Source organism: Protopterus annectens, chromosome 1.part0 (genome assembly GCF_019279795.1).
Source record: "Protopterus annectens isolate FY-2018-M chromosome 1.part0, PAN1.0, whole genome shotgun sequence".
Lineage (NCBI taxonomy): Eukaryota > Metazoa > Chordata > Ceratodontiformes > Protopteridae > Protopterus > Protopterus annectens.
The window spans coordinates 1,400,804,664-1,400,824,218 of NC_056725.1; the positions used below are offsets into that span (position 1 = coordinate 1,400,804,664).

General features: G+C 40.7%; 1 protein-coding gene across 4 annotated transcripts in view; it reads left to right on the top strand.

Annotated features, from left to right (window-relative positions):
- The window catches only part of CCHR1.PART0H19orf54 (chromosome chr1.part0 C19orf54 homolog), a 419,506-nt gene that overhangs the window by 246,437 nt on the left and 153,514 nt on the right, over positions 1–19,555 (top strand). The window contains exon 6 of one of the 4 annotated variants that reach the window (XM_044067259.1): positions 5,998–6,058. The exons of the other annotated variants lie outside the window; for them this stretch is intronic. Within the exon in view, the coding sequence (XP_043923194.1) occupies positions 5,998–6,058 (61 nt within the window). The remainder of the gene's footprint in view (positions 1–5,997; positions 6,059–19,555) is intronic. 4 annotated transcript variants of the gene reach the window in all.

The following is a 19,555-nucleotide window of genomic DNA, read 5'->3' on the forward strand; positions in this document are numbered from 1 at the left end:
AATTCTGTCGTGGGTTAAGCAGTCTCTGAATCCAGTGCTCCCTTTTCAGCCTCCATTTCCCTCTCAGGATCTGTTCACAGACGCTTCAGATGTGGGATGGGGAGCAACTTTTGGCTCCCTGAGGATTCAGGGAGTGTGGTCACCTCATCAGCGAAAGGAGCACATCAACCTCAAAGAGATGAGGACTCTAATGCTGGCTGTTCAGGCCTTTCAACCTCTGTTCTCTCCAGGGCCTCTCAAGATATTCAGACAGTACCACAGTCATGTAGTATATCAGCAAACAGAGGGGTATGAGATCCTACCATCTTTGCCGACTGGCACTGCTGATATGGGATCTGTCTATCCAGTATCATGTGACTCTTCAGGCAGTTTACATTCCTTCCAATCAGAATGTTGTGGCAGACAGTCTGAGCAGGTCCTTCACTCAATCCCACGAATGGATGCTTCACAGGGATGTGTTTCTGGACATTGTTCACCAGTGGGATACTCCTCATGTGGATCTCTTTGCTTCCCCTCTGAACAGACAATTCCCTCTATTTAATGCCAAAATCCCAGGTCTTTTGGTATGGAATGTGGACACCCTCTCATTTTCTTGGAAGGGGATGTTTCTTTATGCATTCCCGCCCCTTCCTCTCATTCTGAGAGTCCTGTTCAAGATTCAACAGGATGCTCTCAAAATCTTGTTGGTGACTCCCTTTTGGCCACGACAGCACCAGTTCCTTCTACTTCTGCATCTAGCCCGGGACAGTCATCAAAAGTTACCTCACAGGGTGGATCGCCTCACACAAGATGGGGGGGGGGGTGTCTCATCCATCCCCACCTGTCCACACTTCAACTGGCACTGTGGGTGATAGGGTTTTGATTCTTTATAGACGCCTTTTTCTGAGGACATGCTGCAGGTCCTGCAAGAGGCCAGGAAACCTACTACTAGGAAATCGTACTTATCTAAATGGGAGAGGTTTTCTATTTGGTGTCTTTCTCGTAACCTGGACCCACTTTCTGTGGATGTTCCTTTGTTTCTTTCTTATTTGTGTGAATTGCTCAATGCTGTTTTGGCCTATTCTTCTGTTAAGGCCCACTTATCAGCTCTTTCTGCTTGTCTGCTTTTAACTCCCCCATTAGCTTCTAGATTTAAGGCTAAGCAAATTTTTAAAGGTATACTTAATATTAGAACTCCCAGGAAGCCTGTTCCTCCTCCCTGGGATCTTAATTTTGTTCTGGAAAAATTGACTCTGACTCCTTTTGAGCCTGCTGTTTCAGCTTCCTTGCAACATTGTTCTTGGAAGACTATTCTTTTGTTAGCTCTTACCTCTGCCAGATGGCCTTATGGCTTGTCCACCTTTTTTGGTATTTCATGAGGATGGGGTGTCCTTGCGTACTAATCCTTTCATGCTCAAGGTGGTTCATGAGTTGTCACTTAATCTGTCTATTAATTTGCCTAAACAAGTAAAAGATAAAGCAGCTCCAGGGAAACAGGGCAAGGTGCTGAGAAAATGAAGTAAATTAGAATAAAAACTGCACCAATAGCTCACACACCAAAGATTTTATTTAAACAAAAAAGTAAGCGCTTTCGCAACAACCAAGTCAGACAGCTAGTAAAATACCATAAAACATTTAAACAAATAAAAGACATGTCAGGTGATCAGCACTGCTAAGGTCATTGGTTATAGTTAATTAAAAAATTGTCATGATTAGTTAAATTAAAAACACGAATGCTGTGCATTGTATAGCCTTACTAAGCTCTTATAAAAGTAGAGAAAGCATTTCACATAACAATAACACTGCACATAACAAGCTAACCATTTCTGTATATATCATACTAAAAATTAAAGCTTCCAAGGACAGGTTACTAGAATTTATGTGGCAATGGACCTTAAAACCTTTTCTCAAAGCACGTCCATAAAGATGATTCCTTTAAATTTGCTGTGTTACAAACATTATCTGAATCAGATGGAGGTGATGCTTGGCCACTGCTTCTTGAAAAAGCTGAATTATCTTGGCAACTTCGGCTGGCCAGGCTCAAATGAAGCTGCATTGGTTTTATGTTTGCTTAAATTAAAAGCTATTTCTAGGTAATGTGTAAGGTTGTTTAGACAACTGTTGTAACAAGCCTTTTATTTTTAGAGTTGTAGGTAGGTTTGTTACCATAAAAGCATCATGTTTAGCGTAAAAAGTGAGTTTATGCACGGACGTGAATAGAGGTGTGTGTCTGTTCTCAGACACTGTTATTGGGATGCAACATCAATCTTATTGGTCGTAATGGGAAGGTCTGCCTGATTATGTGATTTTATTGGTTTAATGCCAAGATTTTTCTCTTTGCAAATGTTTTATCTGAAGAAGTTCCAGTTTTGTAGCGGGATGAAATCCTATGTTGTGCAATTAAAAGGATAATCAGTTATTTCTGCAGTTGCTTTTGATTTTAAGTCAATGTATTGAATTGCAACCGGAATTTTGTCTATAGGGATTGGTGCGTGCTTGCACTTTGTTCACTTTTCTGGAGAGACAGATATGTCTCCCAGATTCTGACTACACACAGAGGCTGAAACTAATAACCAACCTGGAAATTCAGCTTTTAATACTGAAGACGGCTAGTCCCTCCAAATTGGAAATGCAGTCATGGCTCACCAGAAGGATAAAACCAATGGCTCACTTAAATAAAACTGTATGGCTCACAAGATAGAAATCAGTACAGGGACTGTAAAAAAAAAAAAAAAATGCATGTCCTACAGTGGAATATCTACTCATTCAGGTCCTGCAATGAATAGCGTGTGGTGCCAGCAGCCGCTTCACCATCATTGCCTTTCTGGTATGGTCCTGGAATTGGACTTTATGGTGCTGGATCTCAAATTGTTTGAAAGACAGCCTAGTGCCAGGATTTACACACTTTATCTTTCTCCATTGCAGTCTCTAACTTTGCATTCATTACATGTTATCCCACTATAGGAATGAGTCCATTGAAAAGACTGCTGTAAATCTCTGTCCTGGAGAAGAGGGCAGTGTTTTCTGGCCATACAGGCTTTTAAGACACTTTAAAGACTGAACCTCACTTAGCAATGTCACTGGTGTGACATATGAACAAGCAAAGGGAACCTTTCTGCTGCCACTTTTATACAGAATTGATCTGCTTCTGGGAGTAGCCAGTAACCCCCACAAACTGTGTAGTGCTAATCTGCATATCAGAAGAAGTTACTGTCCTGTTAACCTAAATTGCACCCAAGTCCCATCGTAGAACTCAGACTGTTTCAAGTGAATATAGAGGTGGTCTTCCAGAAGCATGGCACTTTTTTCAGCTTGGAAATGTTTCACCAAGGGCAAGGGAGGTATGCTTCTCTGTAAGTCGGGCGAGAGGGTTTCTTGTATTACTTCTTTTCATTTTTCATTGATAATTTGCTTTCTGGAGAGTCCCACTACTGTTTTATTGATGAAGCTGAAACTGGTTTCAGGCCCGGAGAATATATTTCCAGAGGTGATTCCCAGCAGAATGCTGGGAGATGTAGTACTATGAAAAGATGACCACCTCCAAATGAGGGCTTCCGATGCTACCATTTTAACCTCTATACCTGCCATAAGATGTTTCAGAAGTTCTGGAAGTTACCAGGAAAACTGTTAGTGCTATTTATAGTCACGTGGAAAAACTTCTCAATATAGGTCCATAAGTGTGCTATTTCTGTCCACCTCTGTCCCATTCTGCTCCTATCTTCAACCTTTCTTTTTTACAATCTGGATATCACCTATTCTTCCTTATAGATCTGTGTTCCATTTCATTCAGCCTTCTGTAACACGAAAAAATGGCAGACGTCAGTCTCAGGGTAGATCATTGTTTCAATAAAGTCCTTCATCAACTGTGTTATTGAAAAACTCCTCCCTCTTGGAACTTGGACTTCATGACTGACACGTTCTTCTGAGTGCTTTTCAAACATACTTTCTCTGTAGATCTGAAGTTTGTGTTCTGAAAGACACTCTACTTTGTATTGATTGTGTCAAAAAATAGTTGCTGAAATTTTTTTAGAGCTGCAGGCTGTTGTGTACCAAAATAACCAAAAGATGCAACACCAAAAAGTTCACATCTGAAGAATTAATACTGTACAGTACTTTACTTTCATTTCAGCTGTATTTCTCAAAAGTAGCAATTCAAATTTTGAAATTCATGGGTAAATCCTTTCTTTAGGAGGTATGTTTTCACTTATGCCATTTATAAAGAAATCAAAAGTGTGTGTTTCCAATTTTAATTGCTTCATCAGTATGAATGCAGCAATGAGTTGCCAGCAATTACATTGGCAATGCACTTAAAAGACAATGTGAAGTAACGCCTAGCTGCTCTAGCTGAGTTTTAGTAGAACAGAAGCTGCTGTTAAAAAGGGATATTCGTAGTAGGGCATATAGAAAATCGCATAACTATAGGAATCGATCAGAGGAATTAAGACAACATTGAAAATTGAGACTGGATAAGCAATTCACAAGGAAACTATGGGGAGACGTATGCATGACTTCCAAATATGCAACAAAGTCTAGAAGATTTAGGATTATTGCTTGTAAGTGTGTGCATAGGCAGACCCCAAAGAATTTTCCTCAGGTAGATGCCAGATTTGGAGGTGTGATGGAGAAGAAAGAGGTAACTGCTAACTTGTGTTCTGGGAGTGTAGTGGGTTGGCAGACTATTGAGTGGTCATATGGGTGTATGGATAAAGGATCTGAATTGCCTAGACATAGTAAGGCCTTGTTGATTTTAATTCTGGTGGCTGCCAAAAAGCAATTACTAGAAAATGGAAATCAAATTCCAAACCAACAGTATATGAAATATTGAATATTGTAACAGAGAGAAAAGAAGTAGAAGTAGGATCTTTATGTATGTATGTATTAACATTTGATCCTTTAGAAAAGGGTAGGTGCAAGTTACACAGAAAAAGGAAATTGTGGGAACAATACATGCAGAGTTTTGGAGGAGTGAGGTTTAAGGGAAGGCAGGAACTACACAATTTATGTAATGTTGGATTGATGGTAGTTATACAAAAATATGTGATGTATAATATCTGTAACTGGGAACATGTTAATTTAGTTTGTTGTCTTTTACACAAGTGTATGTTGGCTTAGGTCTTAAGTGATAATTCAATAATGGTGTTAAAAACATTTAAGAAGATGTGGCCATTACCTTCTGGTGACAGACTGGTATCTACCATATGAGAAACCAAGCGTGTCACAATTTCAATGAACCATGCCTTAAGAAGCCTAAAGAACTGATGGAGTAGAAAACACAGTTTACTGTAACATAACCATCCAGATTTTTAAGAATATTTTGGATATGTTTGTTGTGATTTGTGGTAGTCATTGTATTTTAATATTTGTGGAGGATGACTTCTGCATCTTATTTGCAGTTTGAGTTGTATGATGCTACGCATTTCTACTTATTAAGTGATATGGTATGTGGCAGACATGGATACTGCTGGTTTATTAGGGACTGTATAGCTGTACCAGGTACATATGCTGTGGTGTGATGTGTCATTACACTATCTATAGAGGGCCTTAGCTAGCACTATATATGTAGTATACTTGTAGGCCTTGCATATAAATATTTGTAATCTTTTTTATTAGTGACGGTAATGGATTGGTTGGTAGATGTGATTACATTTACTTGTTTAGCACTGATTAGCAGGATGTGTTCTGGTATTGACTGATCAGAGCCATTTATACAATTTTCTTTCTTTTTTTTTGAAATTCCCATACTCTTTTCAATAAGTGCAGTGCAATCTTTTTCAATCACATGAGCTACCTACCACCAGCTTAGGCAAACGGAACCATGGAAATGACAGTATCTTGCAATGTATTACTTCCTTTATGTTGCAGTATAGTATTAGTACTGGAAAGTTAATCCAGTCATCTGGTATGGGGACAGAACCTGTAAACTTCTAATCTTCCTGATAAAAGGTGAGTATGTTACTCATTGAACCTCTGACACTGTCATTGCTGCATGTGTCTGATACTGCTTTTTATGCATTGCAGAAGAGACATGCCAAATTGAAGATGTGCTTGGAAGTGGATGCATAAACTTGCACCCAGAAAAGTAAGTATATGTATACGAAAGTAACCTTCCTTAGCCAGTGTTATTTTCTTGATAGTAGCTGACTACATGTCCAGTTATGCAATGTTCTTTGTGTATATCTCTGTTTACAAATCCGTGACCTGCCATGACACAGAGAAGATGATGGAGGATAAAGGTTCTGGAGACGTCACCTTCAGCATCTTTGTAATTTTACTGGAATTCTAGGCCAATACATACTGGTGGCTGTTAACAAGCTGGTACACAGAAGAATCCTGATGCAGGGCTGGAGGCTACTGAGGGGATGGTTGAGGGAGCTTTGGCTGATGCAATGCCTCTGAATCTAACTTATATGCTTCATCTGTTTCACCAGATTCTTGCAGCTGTGATTTCTGTGCTTGTCTGTCCTGCCCCGGAACAGCTCCAAATGAGTGTAATATCTTGTGCCTGCTGGCAGTACTTCTGGAGTCAGTACTGTACTCAACACAAATCAGGCTGCATTTTATGTCAGTTGCTGACACCCTACCTTACCTACCATCTGTAAAACTTCCCCCATTGTGTAACGTCCAGAACCCAGCTTGTCCACTGTACACCATGTGTCTGACCTTTCTCTGTATATGTCCTTCCACTGTGTTTTAGTACCATCCCTTTCTCATGTATATTTTACACCCATTTAAGTGTGCAACCCATCTGAATTATCTGCCCCATGCCCCATATTCCTTGTGCTTTTTCATCCTGTTGTTAGTATTTTGTTGTAAAATAAATAAATGAATGACCTTTTTGAAACACACGCCCAGCATGCATATGGCTATTATCTGCATCCTTTCTTATAACTCAGCCTGCTGTTGTCTCTACTGTTTGCATTCTGCTACTGTACACATCCCTGAGGTTTGTGCATTATGTGGTGTACAGTCCCACATACTGCATCTGACATCATTGCATGTTTTTCATGGTTTGGATTGGTGATGCCTATGGACAATGTTTTCTTTGCAGTGATAGTGCCTTATCGTATGTAGATTATTTGTTCAGTTTTGCAGTCTATATTATTTTCCAGACTGTTGCTTATCATGCTTTCCTGGTGGTCTGTGCATGTTTGCAGTTGATGCACATTCTGACTACAGTGTTTAGATATGGTTGTATACATGGGCCTTGTATTCCTGGCCACATGTTCCATATGTATTGCTATATGTTAAAGCATATTTTAGGGATGCTTTATACAGTCAGTACTTGGATTTTATAAACCCCTTGTGAATGGCCTTCCTTTTTGAATGTTGCTGACAACATGCACATATGTGGGTATCTGTAAACATTTCTTAGCCAATGTATGACAAGACTGTGTTGCACTTGCTTTTGTTCACTTTGTGAGAACTCCATTGATGTGTTGTATTTGCTTGACAGTTGTTGTAAAGATGTTGCTATGATGTTCATTGTGTTTCACTGTTGCAGTCATTACATTTGGATTATCCTGCTGGCAGGCTACCCGGAGTCGGCCTGAATTCCAAAGTCTAGGTCCGGCATCGGTTGCTGTCACCTCTTCCCTGACGGCAGTGCCCCAGGGGTATAAAAGATGCAGCCGACGCCATTTTCTCAGTCTTTCTTGCCGCGCAGTGCCCGAAGCAGTTCGCAAGTGCCGGTCGGCAGACTCCTGAGATTTTCGAATTTGAATTTCAGATCCAAAGTCTTCAATAAAGCTAAGTACCCCGTTGGGGAAACTTTTTCTTGCTCCAGACTGATGTCAGTAAAAGTTAACAATTGTATTTCTTATGGGAAGCAAATACCTCATAAAGATTTTCATTCTTATTGTATTCCTTGCCTAGGCTCTGACCATGACGTTGCTAGTTGTAGGTTTTGTGCTAGATTCAACCAATGCACTATTAAGCGTCGGTTCGATTTTGCTTTACATTATTTTGGCCGAAGGTTTAACTGTATAATGCCGTCGGAGCAACCGATGACCGGAGTTCATAAAAAGCGCAAAGACAAAGAAAAGGACAGGCTTCCGAGGTCCAAAACCGACAACGAAGCCTCTTCTAGGCCAGTCGCTGGTTCGCCGGTTCTCAGTGAGGTGCTTTTGCAGCCCCTGACGCCCGCTACCTCAGAGCCACAGGCCGCTGACTACTCCCACGTGGAGCCAGCTAGGCCTCTAGATACTCAAGGTATTGGACACTCAGAAACTATTCCCTCAGATGGGTCCGGAGCCGCTGAGCAGGCATCGGCTTCTGAGGGTGTTTTCAGACCTACACAGTTATATGTAAAGCCTACTTTAGCTTCCAAAGCAAAGACTAAAGCAGTTCTAAAGACAAAGAAACAAGTACAGCATTCTCCTGGACAGACTTCCATGCCTAAAAAAACAGATGCTCAAAATGGCCGAAGACCTTATTACCTTGATCAGGGGTTCCCATCCCCCTCCTGACAAGAGGCCTAGGCAAGAGGCAGAATATGTAACTTCAGATCAGGTTTCCATTTCCTCTGACTCCTCTTCTGAACAGGAATACTCTCTTCCTCCTTATGAGGATTTGAGGATTCTGATGCTGAAGAATCTATCCCTTCAGCCTCTCAGCCTGAGGATTTTTCTTTTGGGGAAACCCTGCATACCATGAGGGAGCACTTCCACTGGGAGAGCCAAGACTGTTGAGAATCTAAGAAAAGGCTTAGAGATTTTCTTTTATTACCTTAGTACAGGCCTCTGGCTATTCCTCCTGTGTTAGACATTGTAGATGTATTTTCAGAGTCCGGCCTTTCTCCTGACTCTTTACCCCCTGCCCCTGTTAAACCAGGCAGATACTACAGGGTTCCAGATTCACATAAATTTCTTTATAAAAACCCTGCTGCTGACCCAGAAACTATTTCTCAGGGTCCCAAAGGGGTCAAGGCTTCTACTGCAAAAACCCTATCCCCTCTGATAAGGATTCAAGGGCGCTAGACAGATGGGGAAAAAGGTTTACACTTCTGCTGCTTTGGCTGTCAGGGCTTTAAATTGTCAATTTCATATGCTTAAATATCAGCAATACTTAATGTCACTGCTAAAACAGAAAATGTTGTCAAATTCTGATTGTGCAGAAAATAAGGAAATGCAGGATTTATTGCATGCAACTGAACAAGTGGGAAAGCATACATTGCAGTGTGGTTTTGATTCTCTGGATGCCTCTTGCAGGGCTGCAGTTACAGGTTCTGTCATTAGGAGGCATGCTTAGTTAAAGGAACAGAGTCTGCCTGATCATGTTAAAGCAAAATTATTAGATGCTCCATTACAGCATGATACCTTATTTGGTGTTAAAGCAGAGGAGGTGTTGAAGAAAGTGGAGGACAAAGCGAAATCTGTGCAAACAGTAAACTTAACTCTACTCTAAATCCAGAGCAGGCTTTGCCACTGCAGTTCTGCAGGGCCTTATAGCCTCTCCTAATCGTATTTAGGCCCAGCCACCCAACCTCAACCCAAATGTAATGACTGCAACAGTGAAACACGATGAACATAGTACAGTTGTGTACCTACCATAAATGTAGATGTTCGAGTGTATTCACTGTTGCAGTCCAGATTACCCACCCACCATCCCCCTTTTCTTTGCTGGGACTTATCTGTACTTCTCCATCCTATACAACCTATGTGGTGTATTTGCTTGTAGATGAAGGAAATGTTTGTTTTAGTGCATTCATACTTATTGGCATTTTTAGCCTACCTATTTGGGGGCACCTGACATCTGGGGCAAGAAAAACTGAAGAAAATGGTGTCTGCTGCATCTTTTATACCCCTGGTGCACTGACGTCAGGGAAGAGGCGACAGTAACCAACGCCGGACCTAGACTTTGGAATTCGGGCCGACTGCGGATAGCCTGCCAGCAGGATAACCCAAATGTAATGACTGCAACAGTGAATACACTCGAACATGTACATTTATGGTAGGTACACAACTGTACTTTTTATTATATGAGTTGTTCACATTTAAGTGTCATGTACATATTGAAAATGCATTGTTTCAGTATAGTATAGGGACATGACGCTTTGTAGCATGTTTGTGTTATGACCGTAATAGTTCTTTTGCATTTTTAGTATGTTGCCATTTGTGCGATAAGTAGAGTATGTGGATCAAGGATTTCCAGTTTAGTACAGTTAAATGTTGAGTAATATTTAGTATGATTGGTTGACCAGGAATGGAGTAACAGTGCCAAAATAATTGAAACTTCCAAATGAATATGTTTTAAAACTTTAATAATGAATAAAATAAAAAATGAAGCAATAAATCAAGAAAATCAAGTGCTTTCGTCTCCGAATTTGGAGACTTTATCAAGATGAAACACCGTCCATTAAGCATTCTATTTAAATAGCCCATTACACAAAATTAGACCAATCACAACCCTGTAATCATGAATAATTCATACAATATTATAATACATGATTACAAAACTTCACATTAAACCCCAGTGAATATGTAACCTATAAAAAAAATATAAGCACCAAGCATATATTCAAAAAAAACTCCTTTTATATGAAATGTAAAAAACGGAGTCTTATAATAATGTAATATTCATTAAAATATTCATTGAAATAGAAGTGAGGAACATTTAACCACACATATATCAAATATAACAATAAACATATATATATATATATATATATATATATATATATATATATATATATATATATATATATATATATATATATATACAATTAATAATTCCAAATCTAAAAACCTGAACCCATAAAACCTTCAATACTTATTAGTATAAAACCCCACATATATTAAATATAAATGCACATGATACTTAATATAAGAAATAATAAATAAATAAATAAATAATTGAATAAGTGGTTATAAACTAAATTTTTATTTAGCATCCATTATCTATCTAACGCTTTTAATTTTAAAAAAACAAGTAATTGAAAAGGATTCATTTAAACCTGGCCACTCAGTTGCATTAGTCCTAAGTTGCCATAGGGCTTCATTTCTCTCAGGATGCAGAGGCCATGGTCCCCCCCTTGGGGTCAGTTTGTAAGGGCACAATCACAGTAAATTTAAAAGTGCGGCCAGGCAGTTCATTGCAATGTTTCGCTAGGGCATTTGTATCCTTTTTCAATCTAATATCCCTAAGGTGTTCATAAATACATTTTTGTAATTTTCTCTCTGTCTTTCCAATATAAAAACAGGAACATTTGCAACAAAAAGCACAATACACAACTTTATCAGTGTAACAATGCACTTTTTCTTCAAAGTAACCTTTACCCCATTTATATTGAAAGACGACCCTTCCATTATATACTCCCAATAACTACACAGGCCACATTTTTTCATATAGCCCTTCACTTGTGCATGGCCACTACTTTCGAAAATTTAGAGATCAACCCTTCCTATAGACAACAATAGGTTTTTCTCCAACACATTGTCTAACTTTACTACAGGATGACAAGATGACCCAGTTTTTAAAAAGAATATCCATGATTTCTTTACTTGTCAGATTATAAGTTGTGATAAAAGCTGAACGAAAATTAACATTATTTAAGCCAGTGCTATTCTGTGCCTCAAAACTTGTATTAGACACCATACTCACTTCATCAGGAATAGTATTATTAAGTTCACTAGAAACATTCCTTTGTTCCAGTTGCCTAATCTCAACAGTTAACATGGCCTGAAAGAAACCTCACCCCCTTTTATTGATAACTTACAACATTAAATTATTAACTAAATCCACTGGATAATCACTTTTCAGAAGCATATCCTTTAACAGCTCACATTCATTAAGGAAAGAGTCAAAGCAAGAAACCATCTGGGCAGCCCTTACGAACTGCCCCTTCACTACTGCTCTTTTTTGCTTGTATGGATGAGAGCTATAAAAATGTAAGAAATTGTTGGAATATTTTTCTTTATGGTGGATCTCTGATAAAAATTTCCTTGAGGGAATGTCCTTTAACAGCCTAACATCCAAATAAGAAATTTCATTCAGACCAATTGTGTGAGTAAACTTCAGAAAGGGTGTTGAATCATTAATATAGTTCAAAAACTCACCAATTATATTTTCAGGCCCATCCCAAAATATAAAAATATCATCCAAAAAAATCATACATACATCCTGCAGTGGGTATAAAACTGTGAGCTAAATCAATTTTTTTTCTCCCATTGCAGCATAACCATATTGGCGTATAGACTACCACAAGGGGAGCCCACAGCAACCTTCACAGTTTGGATGAAAAACTCATTTTCAAAAAATATACAATTATTCTTGAAAACCAATTCAGATAATTGTTCATAAACATTAATATTAGGCTGGGACACCCCTCTTTGTAATAAGTAATCAAACACCCATTCCACCCTAATATCATGGGGAATTGAGGTATATAAATCTTTAACTTCTATAGTAATAAAGACGCCAGTATCAACAAACTCCAAATTATTAATCCTTTGTAAAGAAATTCCATGAATCCGTGCATAGACTCGGTTCATCAGCTACAAGCGATTTTAACTTAATATCCAAATATCTAGCAAGGGGTAAGTAATAGAACCTTGCCCGTCCACAACTGGACACATAGGTGGCTCTGAAATACACTTATGAATTTTGGGTAAACCAAAAATACATGGAATTCTTGGATGGGGAATGGACAAAAAATTTAATTCATCAATAGCGATGGAACCCTCAATAAATAAATCATTAAGCTCATTTCGAATCTTGTTATAAGTACCATTTAATTCATTTAAAGATATTTTCTTGTATGCATCCCCATCTAAGATTTTCCTCATTCGTACATTATAATCACACAAGTTCATAATTACAATCCCCCCACCTTTATCTGGTTTAATAACTCTCACATCCTTAATTGACCTCAATTTAGTTAAACCATCCAACTCACCCTTACTTAGGTTAGTGTAAAAAACCTTTTTCTGTAAATTCCTCACATCAACTTCACACAACCTTTCAAAGGTCAATATAGAGGGATGGATGGGTGGATTATAGGTGCTGGAAATGTGTAAAGGGTTGCTCACAAGTTAACTTCCTTACAAAATGCCTTAGATCAACCAATGTTTGAGCTAGATCATAATTCCTAACAGGAACAAACGTCAACCCTTTAGGAAGTAAATCACAGTCATTAACATCAATTTGTACAGATGAAAAATTAAACAAATTAACATCACCTTTAGAATTTTTAAAAATGGAACATTTATCCAAAAATTGTCCTTGTATGGTTAATTCCAACCACGACGTCCCCCCCTCTCCCCGATAAGTTGATTGACCTCTCCGACCCCTGTTCATAGAAAATGTCCCCTGACCCTGAACATTCTAGATGTTCGTGGTTTACTGTTGCAGTCCTAACCAATGGGTTATCTGGCTTCTAGTAGCCCTCGATCGGCCAGAATACCAAAGGTAAGTAAAAATGACATTGGTTGTCGGTTGTAAAGGATGTCAGGATGTCCGATACAAAAGGAGGCAGCCAACGTCACTTCCTCAGTCTTCCTTGAACGCATAGCCCAAAGCAGAAGCATCTCTTGCACGAGTGCCGGTTGGCATTTACCTTTTTTGTTTCTGACTACAAAGTTGAAGTCAACTACAGCTTAGTACCCCATTGGGGATCCTCTTTTCTTGCCTTAACGAATGTCATAAAAGGTTAATAATTGGCTTACCTGAGGAAAGCAGATTCCCCATAGAGATTTTCATTCCTATTGTATTTGTTTAGGCCTTCACCACGACGTTCCTAATTGTGATCTCTGTGCTTGCTTTAATCCGCGTACTATTCGTCGTTGGGCTAAGCTTTTAGCTAAGCATTTTGGAGTTTGGCCTAAGTTTGTTGGTATGGTGTCCGCTGGTCACCAGGCTTCGGATATTCCCAAGAAACGTAAGGATAAGGACAGCGACAGGCTTCTGAAGGTCAAGTCCTCGGATGATGTTAAGTTGGTCGTCAGTCATGCTGTAGCCAGTGAGGCGTCTTTGCAGCCCCGGCGGCCTTCAGATTTTCAACTGCAGGCCTCGGTTGAGGCCATTTTAGAGGCCCCCCAGGCCTCCGGCTTCCATTTTACCTTCTGACCTTCTGCCTGTTGCCTCTTCAGCTGGATCCAGAGCCGCTAAGCTGACTCTGGTGTCCGAGACCTCCGTTCTTCGTTCAGACAGCAAGCTCATACAGACGACTTTGGCTGCAACTTCGGCGGTTGCCAGGCCTCCCGAGTCCTTCAGACTTGCAGGTAAATCTTCCAGTCGTAGGCCTGTGAAGAAACTGGCTCCAGTTTCCTCTCGTTCCCCTCATTCTCAAATGGTTAAAATGACTGATGATCTTTTGACTCTTATTAGGGGTTCACCGCCTCCTCCTTCAAAAAGAGGTAGGGATGTCTCTCCTGAGGCTTTGTCTTATTCAGGTTCTGATACTTCTAGCATTTCTGTTGATGAAGAGGAAGTTTCTCAGGCTTTCTCTCCTTTTAAGGATTTAGACGTAGAGAATTCCATCCCTTCTGCTTCTCCTCCAGAAGATTTCTCTTTTGGTGATACTTAAATACTCTCAGGAACATTTTAAATGGAAAGTCAGGACTATCCCCTTTGTAAGAAAAGGATTAGAGAGTTTTTGGATTTGCCTCAGCATAAGCCTGTGACTATTCCCCCAGTGTTGGAAGTGGTTGATGATGTTTTTCTGGAAAATTCTTCTGACTCCAAATTTGGTTCCTCCTGCTCCCAGGAAACCTGACAGGTACTACAGAGTCCCTGATTCTCATTTGTTTCTTTTCAGGAATCCGTTGGCTGATCCAAAGGTTATTTCTCAGGGCCCTAAAGGAGTTAAGGCCACTGTTACTAAAAATCCTGTTCCTTCTGACAGGGAATCTAGGAACCTAGGTAGGTGGGGTAAAAAGGTTTATATCTCTGCCACTCTTGCTATTAGGTCTACTAACTGTCTTTTTCATGTGCTGAAGTACCAGCAGCACACCTTGGAAGCTATTAAGTCTAGGATAGCAAGTGTGCCTCTGTTGGCATAGAGTAAGGATATGCAGGATTTGCCGAATTCTGCCAGTCTTGTCAATAAACATTCATTACATTGTGATTTTGACATTCTAGAAGCCTCCTGTAGGGCTACAGTTACTGGCTGTGTTATTAGAAGGCACGCTTGGCTCAGGGAGCAGCCCCTACCAGAGCCTGTCAAGGCTAAGCTTTTAGATGTACCTTTGCATAAGGACAGTCCTTTTGGCAGCAAAGCAGAGGAAGTGCTCAAGAAGATGGAAGACAAGGCCAAGTCTATGCAGACACTTAAAGGCTTTCTGCAAGTTCAGCCTCCTCGCTTTAGCAGGAATTACCCTTCTAAGAGTTGGACGTTCCCTGATACCAGGAGACAGTACTGTTCTAGGAGTAGAGGTTACAAATCTTCTAGGGGCAGGTGGTTACCCCTCAAAGGTCTAAGCGTTGGCAGGCTTCCTCTACCAAGGCGGGAAGTTCTAAGCCTGCATCTCAGTCTAAACATTCTCAATCACTCTGTCCAACTTCTGCCTGTTCTTGCCTGCCCGGAGAGTCCTTTAGGGGGAAGGTTGGTCCTTTTTGCAAATGTCTGGGCCACCATCATGGATGACAAATGGGTACTCAGAACTATATCAGTAGGACACAAGTTTTCTTTCCACACCTTTCCAGTACCCAAAGGATTCCTGGATGCTCCTCCAAGCCAAAGGGCAGAAGTAGAAAAGCAGATTTTGTCTATGTTACATCTGGGAGCAATAGAATCAGTTCCTGCTCAGCAGGTAGGCCAGGGTTGCTATTCCAGACTTTTCCTAGTTCCAAAAAAGAAGGCACCTGGTGTCCTATCCTAGATCTATCCATCCTGAACTCTTTCTTGATAATTCCAAAGTTCAAAATGCTCACTCTGCATCAGTTGCTGCCAATGTTAGAAAAGGATTCCTGGCTGGTAACGTTGGATTTCAAAGAAGCTTATCTGCACATCTGCACATCCCTATCAGGGAAAGTTGCAGGCAATACCTTAGTTTCAGGGTGGGCAAGCAACATTATCAAGTCTCTGCACTGCCCTTTGGCTTATTTACTGCTCTCAGAGTTTTCACAAAGTGCCTGGCTCCAGTCATTGGTTTTTGCAGGCAGAAGAAAAATCAGATTTATCCATACTTGGACGACTGTCTAATTCAAGCAAATTCTTAGGAACATGTTAAAGGATCTAGAATTTGTAAAGATTCTTCTCTCTTCCCTGGGTTACACTCTCAACGAGGAAAAATCAATAATGGTGCCATCCAAAGAGATAGCATTTCTGGGAACGAGTCTGAACACAGCCACCCAGATGATATATCTCACCCAGGAGAAGCAGACAACTCTTTCGTTTACTTCAAGGACTTGGCAAACCTGTCCCAGCTCCCTGCAAGGAAATACCTGCAAGCTCTGGGATACATGGCCTCTTGCATTCTCATGATTCCATATGCAAGACTGCATATGAGGAAATTGCAATGGTACCTCAAAAACATTTGCTGTCAACACACACAGGACCTGGATGTGATAATTCCTCTGCTTCCATGTCTGCAGACAGAGTTTCTATGGTGGACAACAGCCTGTCTACAGAACAAAGGCATGCCTTTTCGCCCACCCCTTGCCACTCAAGTTCTTACCACAGACTCATCGGACTATGCCTGGGGAGCTCACCTGGATGGCATATGCATACAGGGAAGTTGGAATGCCCAGCAGATGCACCTGCACATAAATTTAAAGGAGTTGATGGCAATCCAGCAGGCCTTACTAGCTTTCAAGCATCTTCTTTCTCCAGGGACCCTGCTTGTAGGGACAGACAACACCACAGTCATGTGGTACATCAACAAGCAGGGAGGGACTCATTCTTGCCTCCTGTGCAGACAGAGCATGAGTCTTTGGTCCGTAGCAGCATCCCTGGGCCTGCATCTCCTAGCTCAGTCTCTTCCAGGAAGGCTCAATGTTTTGTCAGACCAGTTGAGCAGACAGACCCTGGATCCTCACGAGTGGCAGCTGAATGGAGCAGTTTTTTACAGCATCATTCAACGTTGGGGCACTTCTCAAGTGGATCTTTTCTCCTCCCCAGACAACCATCTTTTACCTCTTTTTTGCACCAGACAGCATCACAGCAGAGCCTGGAAAGTGGATGCTCTGTCCTTCCCTTGGACGCTGCTGTCAGTTTTTGCCTTCCCTCCTCTTCCTCTTCTTCTTCTTCCCGGTGTATTATTGAAGATCAGGGACGAACGACCAAGGACTATTCTCATAGTTCCGGACTGGCCCAGACAGCTTTGGTATCCACTGCTTCGCAGTCTCTCCCAATTTCCTCCTTGGCATCTTCCACTGAAGCAAGATCTTTTGATTCAGAAAGTGGGAAACATTCTACATCCTCATCTTCAGTCTCTCAATTTGGCAGCATGGCTCATTGTATGACTCCATCCTTTTCTTCTTCCCTTTCCCAGCAGGTGATTGACGTACAGAGGTAGGCCAGGAGGCCTAGCACTAGGAAGTCTTATGCTAGCCAATGGGAAAGATTCTCTCACTGGATGCAGGCTAGAGGGGAATCTTCTTCTTAGCCTACCCTTCCTCTGATCCTGGAGTACCTGGCTAATTTGCTTCAGGGTGGTCTTTCTTTTTCCTCTATCAAGATCCATGCTTCAGCCATTTCTGCTCATTGTTCTTTTGAAAAACCCATTTTATCTCATCCCCTGATGAAAATGTTTCTCAGAGGTGCATACATCTTAAAACCTCCCAGAAGGGCACCTACTCCAGCCTGGGATCTTAATTTTGTTCTAGAGAAACTCACTCTTCCTCCTTTTGAGCCAGCTGCCACTGCAGATTTAAAGTTTCTCTCTTGGAAGACTGCCTTGCTCTTGGCTATAACTTCAGCAAGGAGGGTTTTGGAGCTGCATGCTTTGTCTGTGGAGCCTTTTCTTTTCCATGCAGATAGGGTCTCTCTGAGAACCAACCCCTCATTATGCCTAAGGTGGTTTCTAGCCTGACTCTTAATCAGTCCATATACCTTCCTACCTTCTTTCCTAGTCCTTGAAATAGAGGTGAAAGAATCCTGCATTCTCTTGATGTGCATAGACAGCTCAGGTTTTACCTGGACAGGACTAAAGACCTTCGGAAATCAGCACAGTTATTGGTCAGTCTTGCCCCTGGAGCCCAGGGCAAGGCTATTTCTAAGCAAACCATTTCTAAATGGATTGCTCATTGTATTACTTTTTGTTATTCCTTTCATGGCAAGGCTCCTCCTCAAGGGGTTAGTACCCTCTCAACTAGAGCAGCTTCCACTTCTGCAGCCTTTTTAAGGGTTGTCCCTACTAAAGACATTTTGGAGGCTGCCACATGGTCTTCTGTTCACACTTTCTCAAAGCATTATAATTTGCCTTTGTTTTCAAGAGCCAGGGCAGGGTTTGCCACTGCTGTTCTGCAGGGCATCATCTCCAGTCCTTGATTCTGTTGGTTCCTCTTCCCTTTTCTTTGGGCTTTGGTAATCAACCCATTGGTTAGGACTGCAACAGTGAAACACGATGAACATAGTACAGTTGTGTACACTTACCATAAATGTACATGTTCGAGTTTATTCACTGTTGCAGTCCTGGTTTCCCTCCCTCATTCCACCTTTTCTCTTTTCCTAAGGTACAGGCTAAATTTGGTCTTATTTGCCAAAATGGCTTTTGATTTAAGACTTATTTTCTGCGGTATTCTGACTGTTATGGCAAGAAAGACTGAGGAAGTGACGTAGGCTGCCTCCTTTTGTATCAGACGCCCTGACGTCCTTTACAACCGACGACAGCTGATGTAATTTTTACTTACCTTTGGTATTCTGGCCGATCGAGGGCTACCGGGAGCCGGATAACCTGTTGGTTAGGACTGCAACAGTGAATACACTCGAACATCTACATTTATGGTAAGTGTACACAACTGTACTTTGTATCTGTCTCTCAGTCTCCCGGACCTCCTCAATGGAGGAAAATGTTCTTGGTCCAAAAAGAATCCTGGTTATTTGGAGATGAAGAATCGACATTAAAGTCACCATTCCAAACCTGTGAGGGGCTGAGGATAGGCCATATTAGCATTGTATTGGGCCCTATCCCTCTCAATATTCTTCATTTTCCTATTTTTTATTGAGGCCATTTCATGCTCAATACTTTTAAAAATCCGACTGTAGTCATATACATTTTCCTCATGTGCAATATCTTGTACAATTTTTAACATCCAAGTCTGTTGCTTCCTTCATTAAATCAGTTAATGACAATTCATTATTTTTGACAACAAGCTCCATGTATTCGTAACCATATCTGTCAAACATTAAAAGCATTTCTTTATGTAAAATGGAATCATTTACTAAACCTGTGGGGAAACGCCTCATACGCAACCCCTTAGATACCAGCTTAAGCCTCAAGCATTCTTTAAAATAGGCATTGTCTAATTGCACTTTTCTAATTTTAAGTAAAAGCTGGTCCAATTTTTGTAAATTGTAAGTGTAAGAAGAAACACTTATAGGTTCATTCGTAGAGAAGGCAGGGTTGTATTCCAGCCATTCATTCATATTACTAGGAAGATTAGAATTCACCTGAGCACCTCCACGAAAATGTTGCCT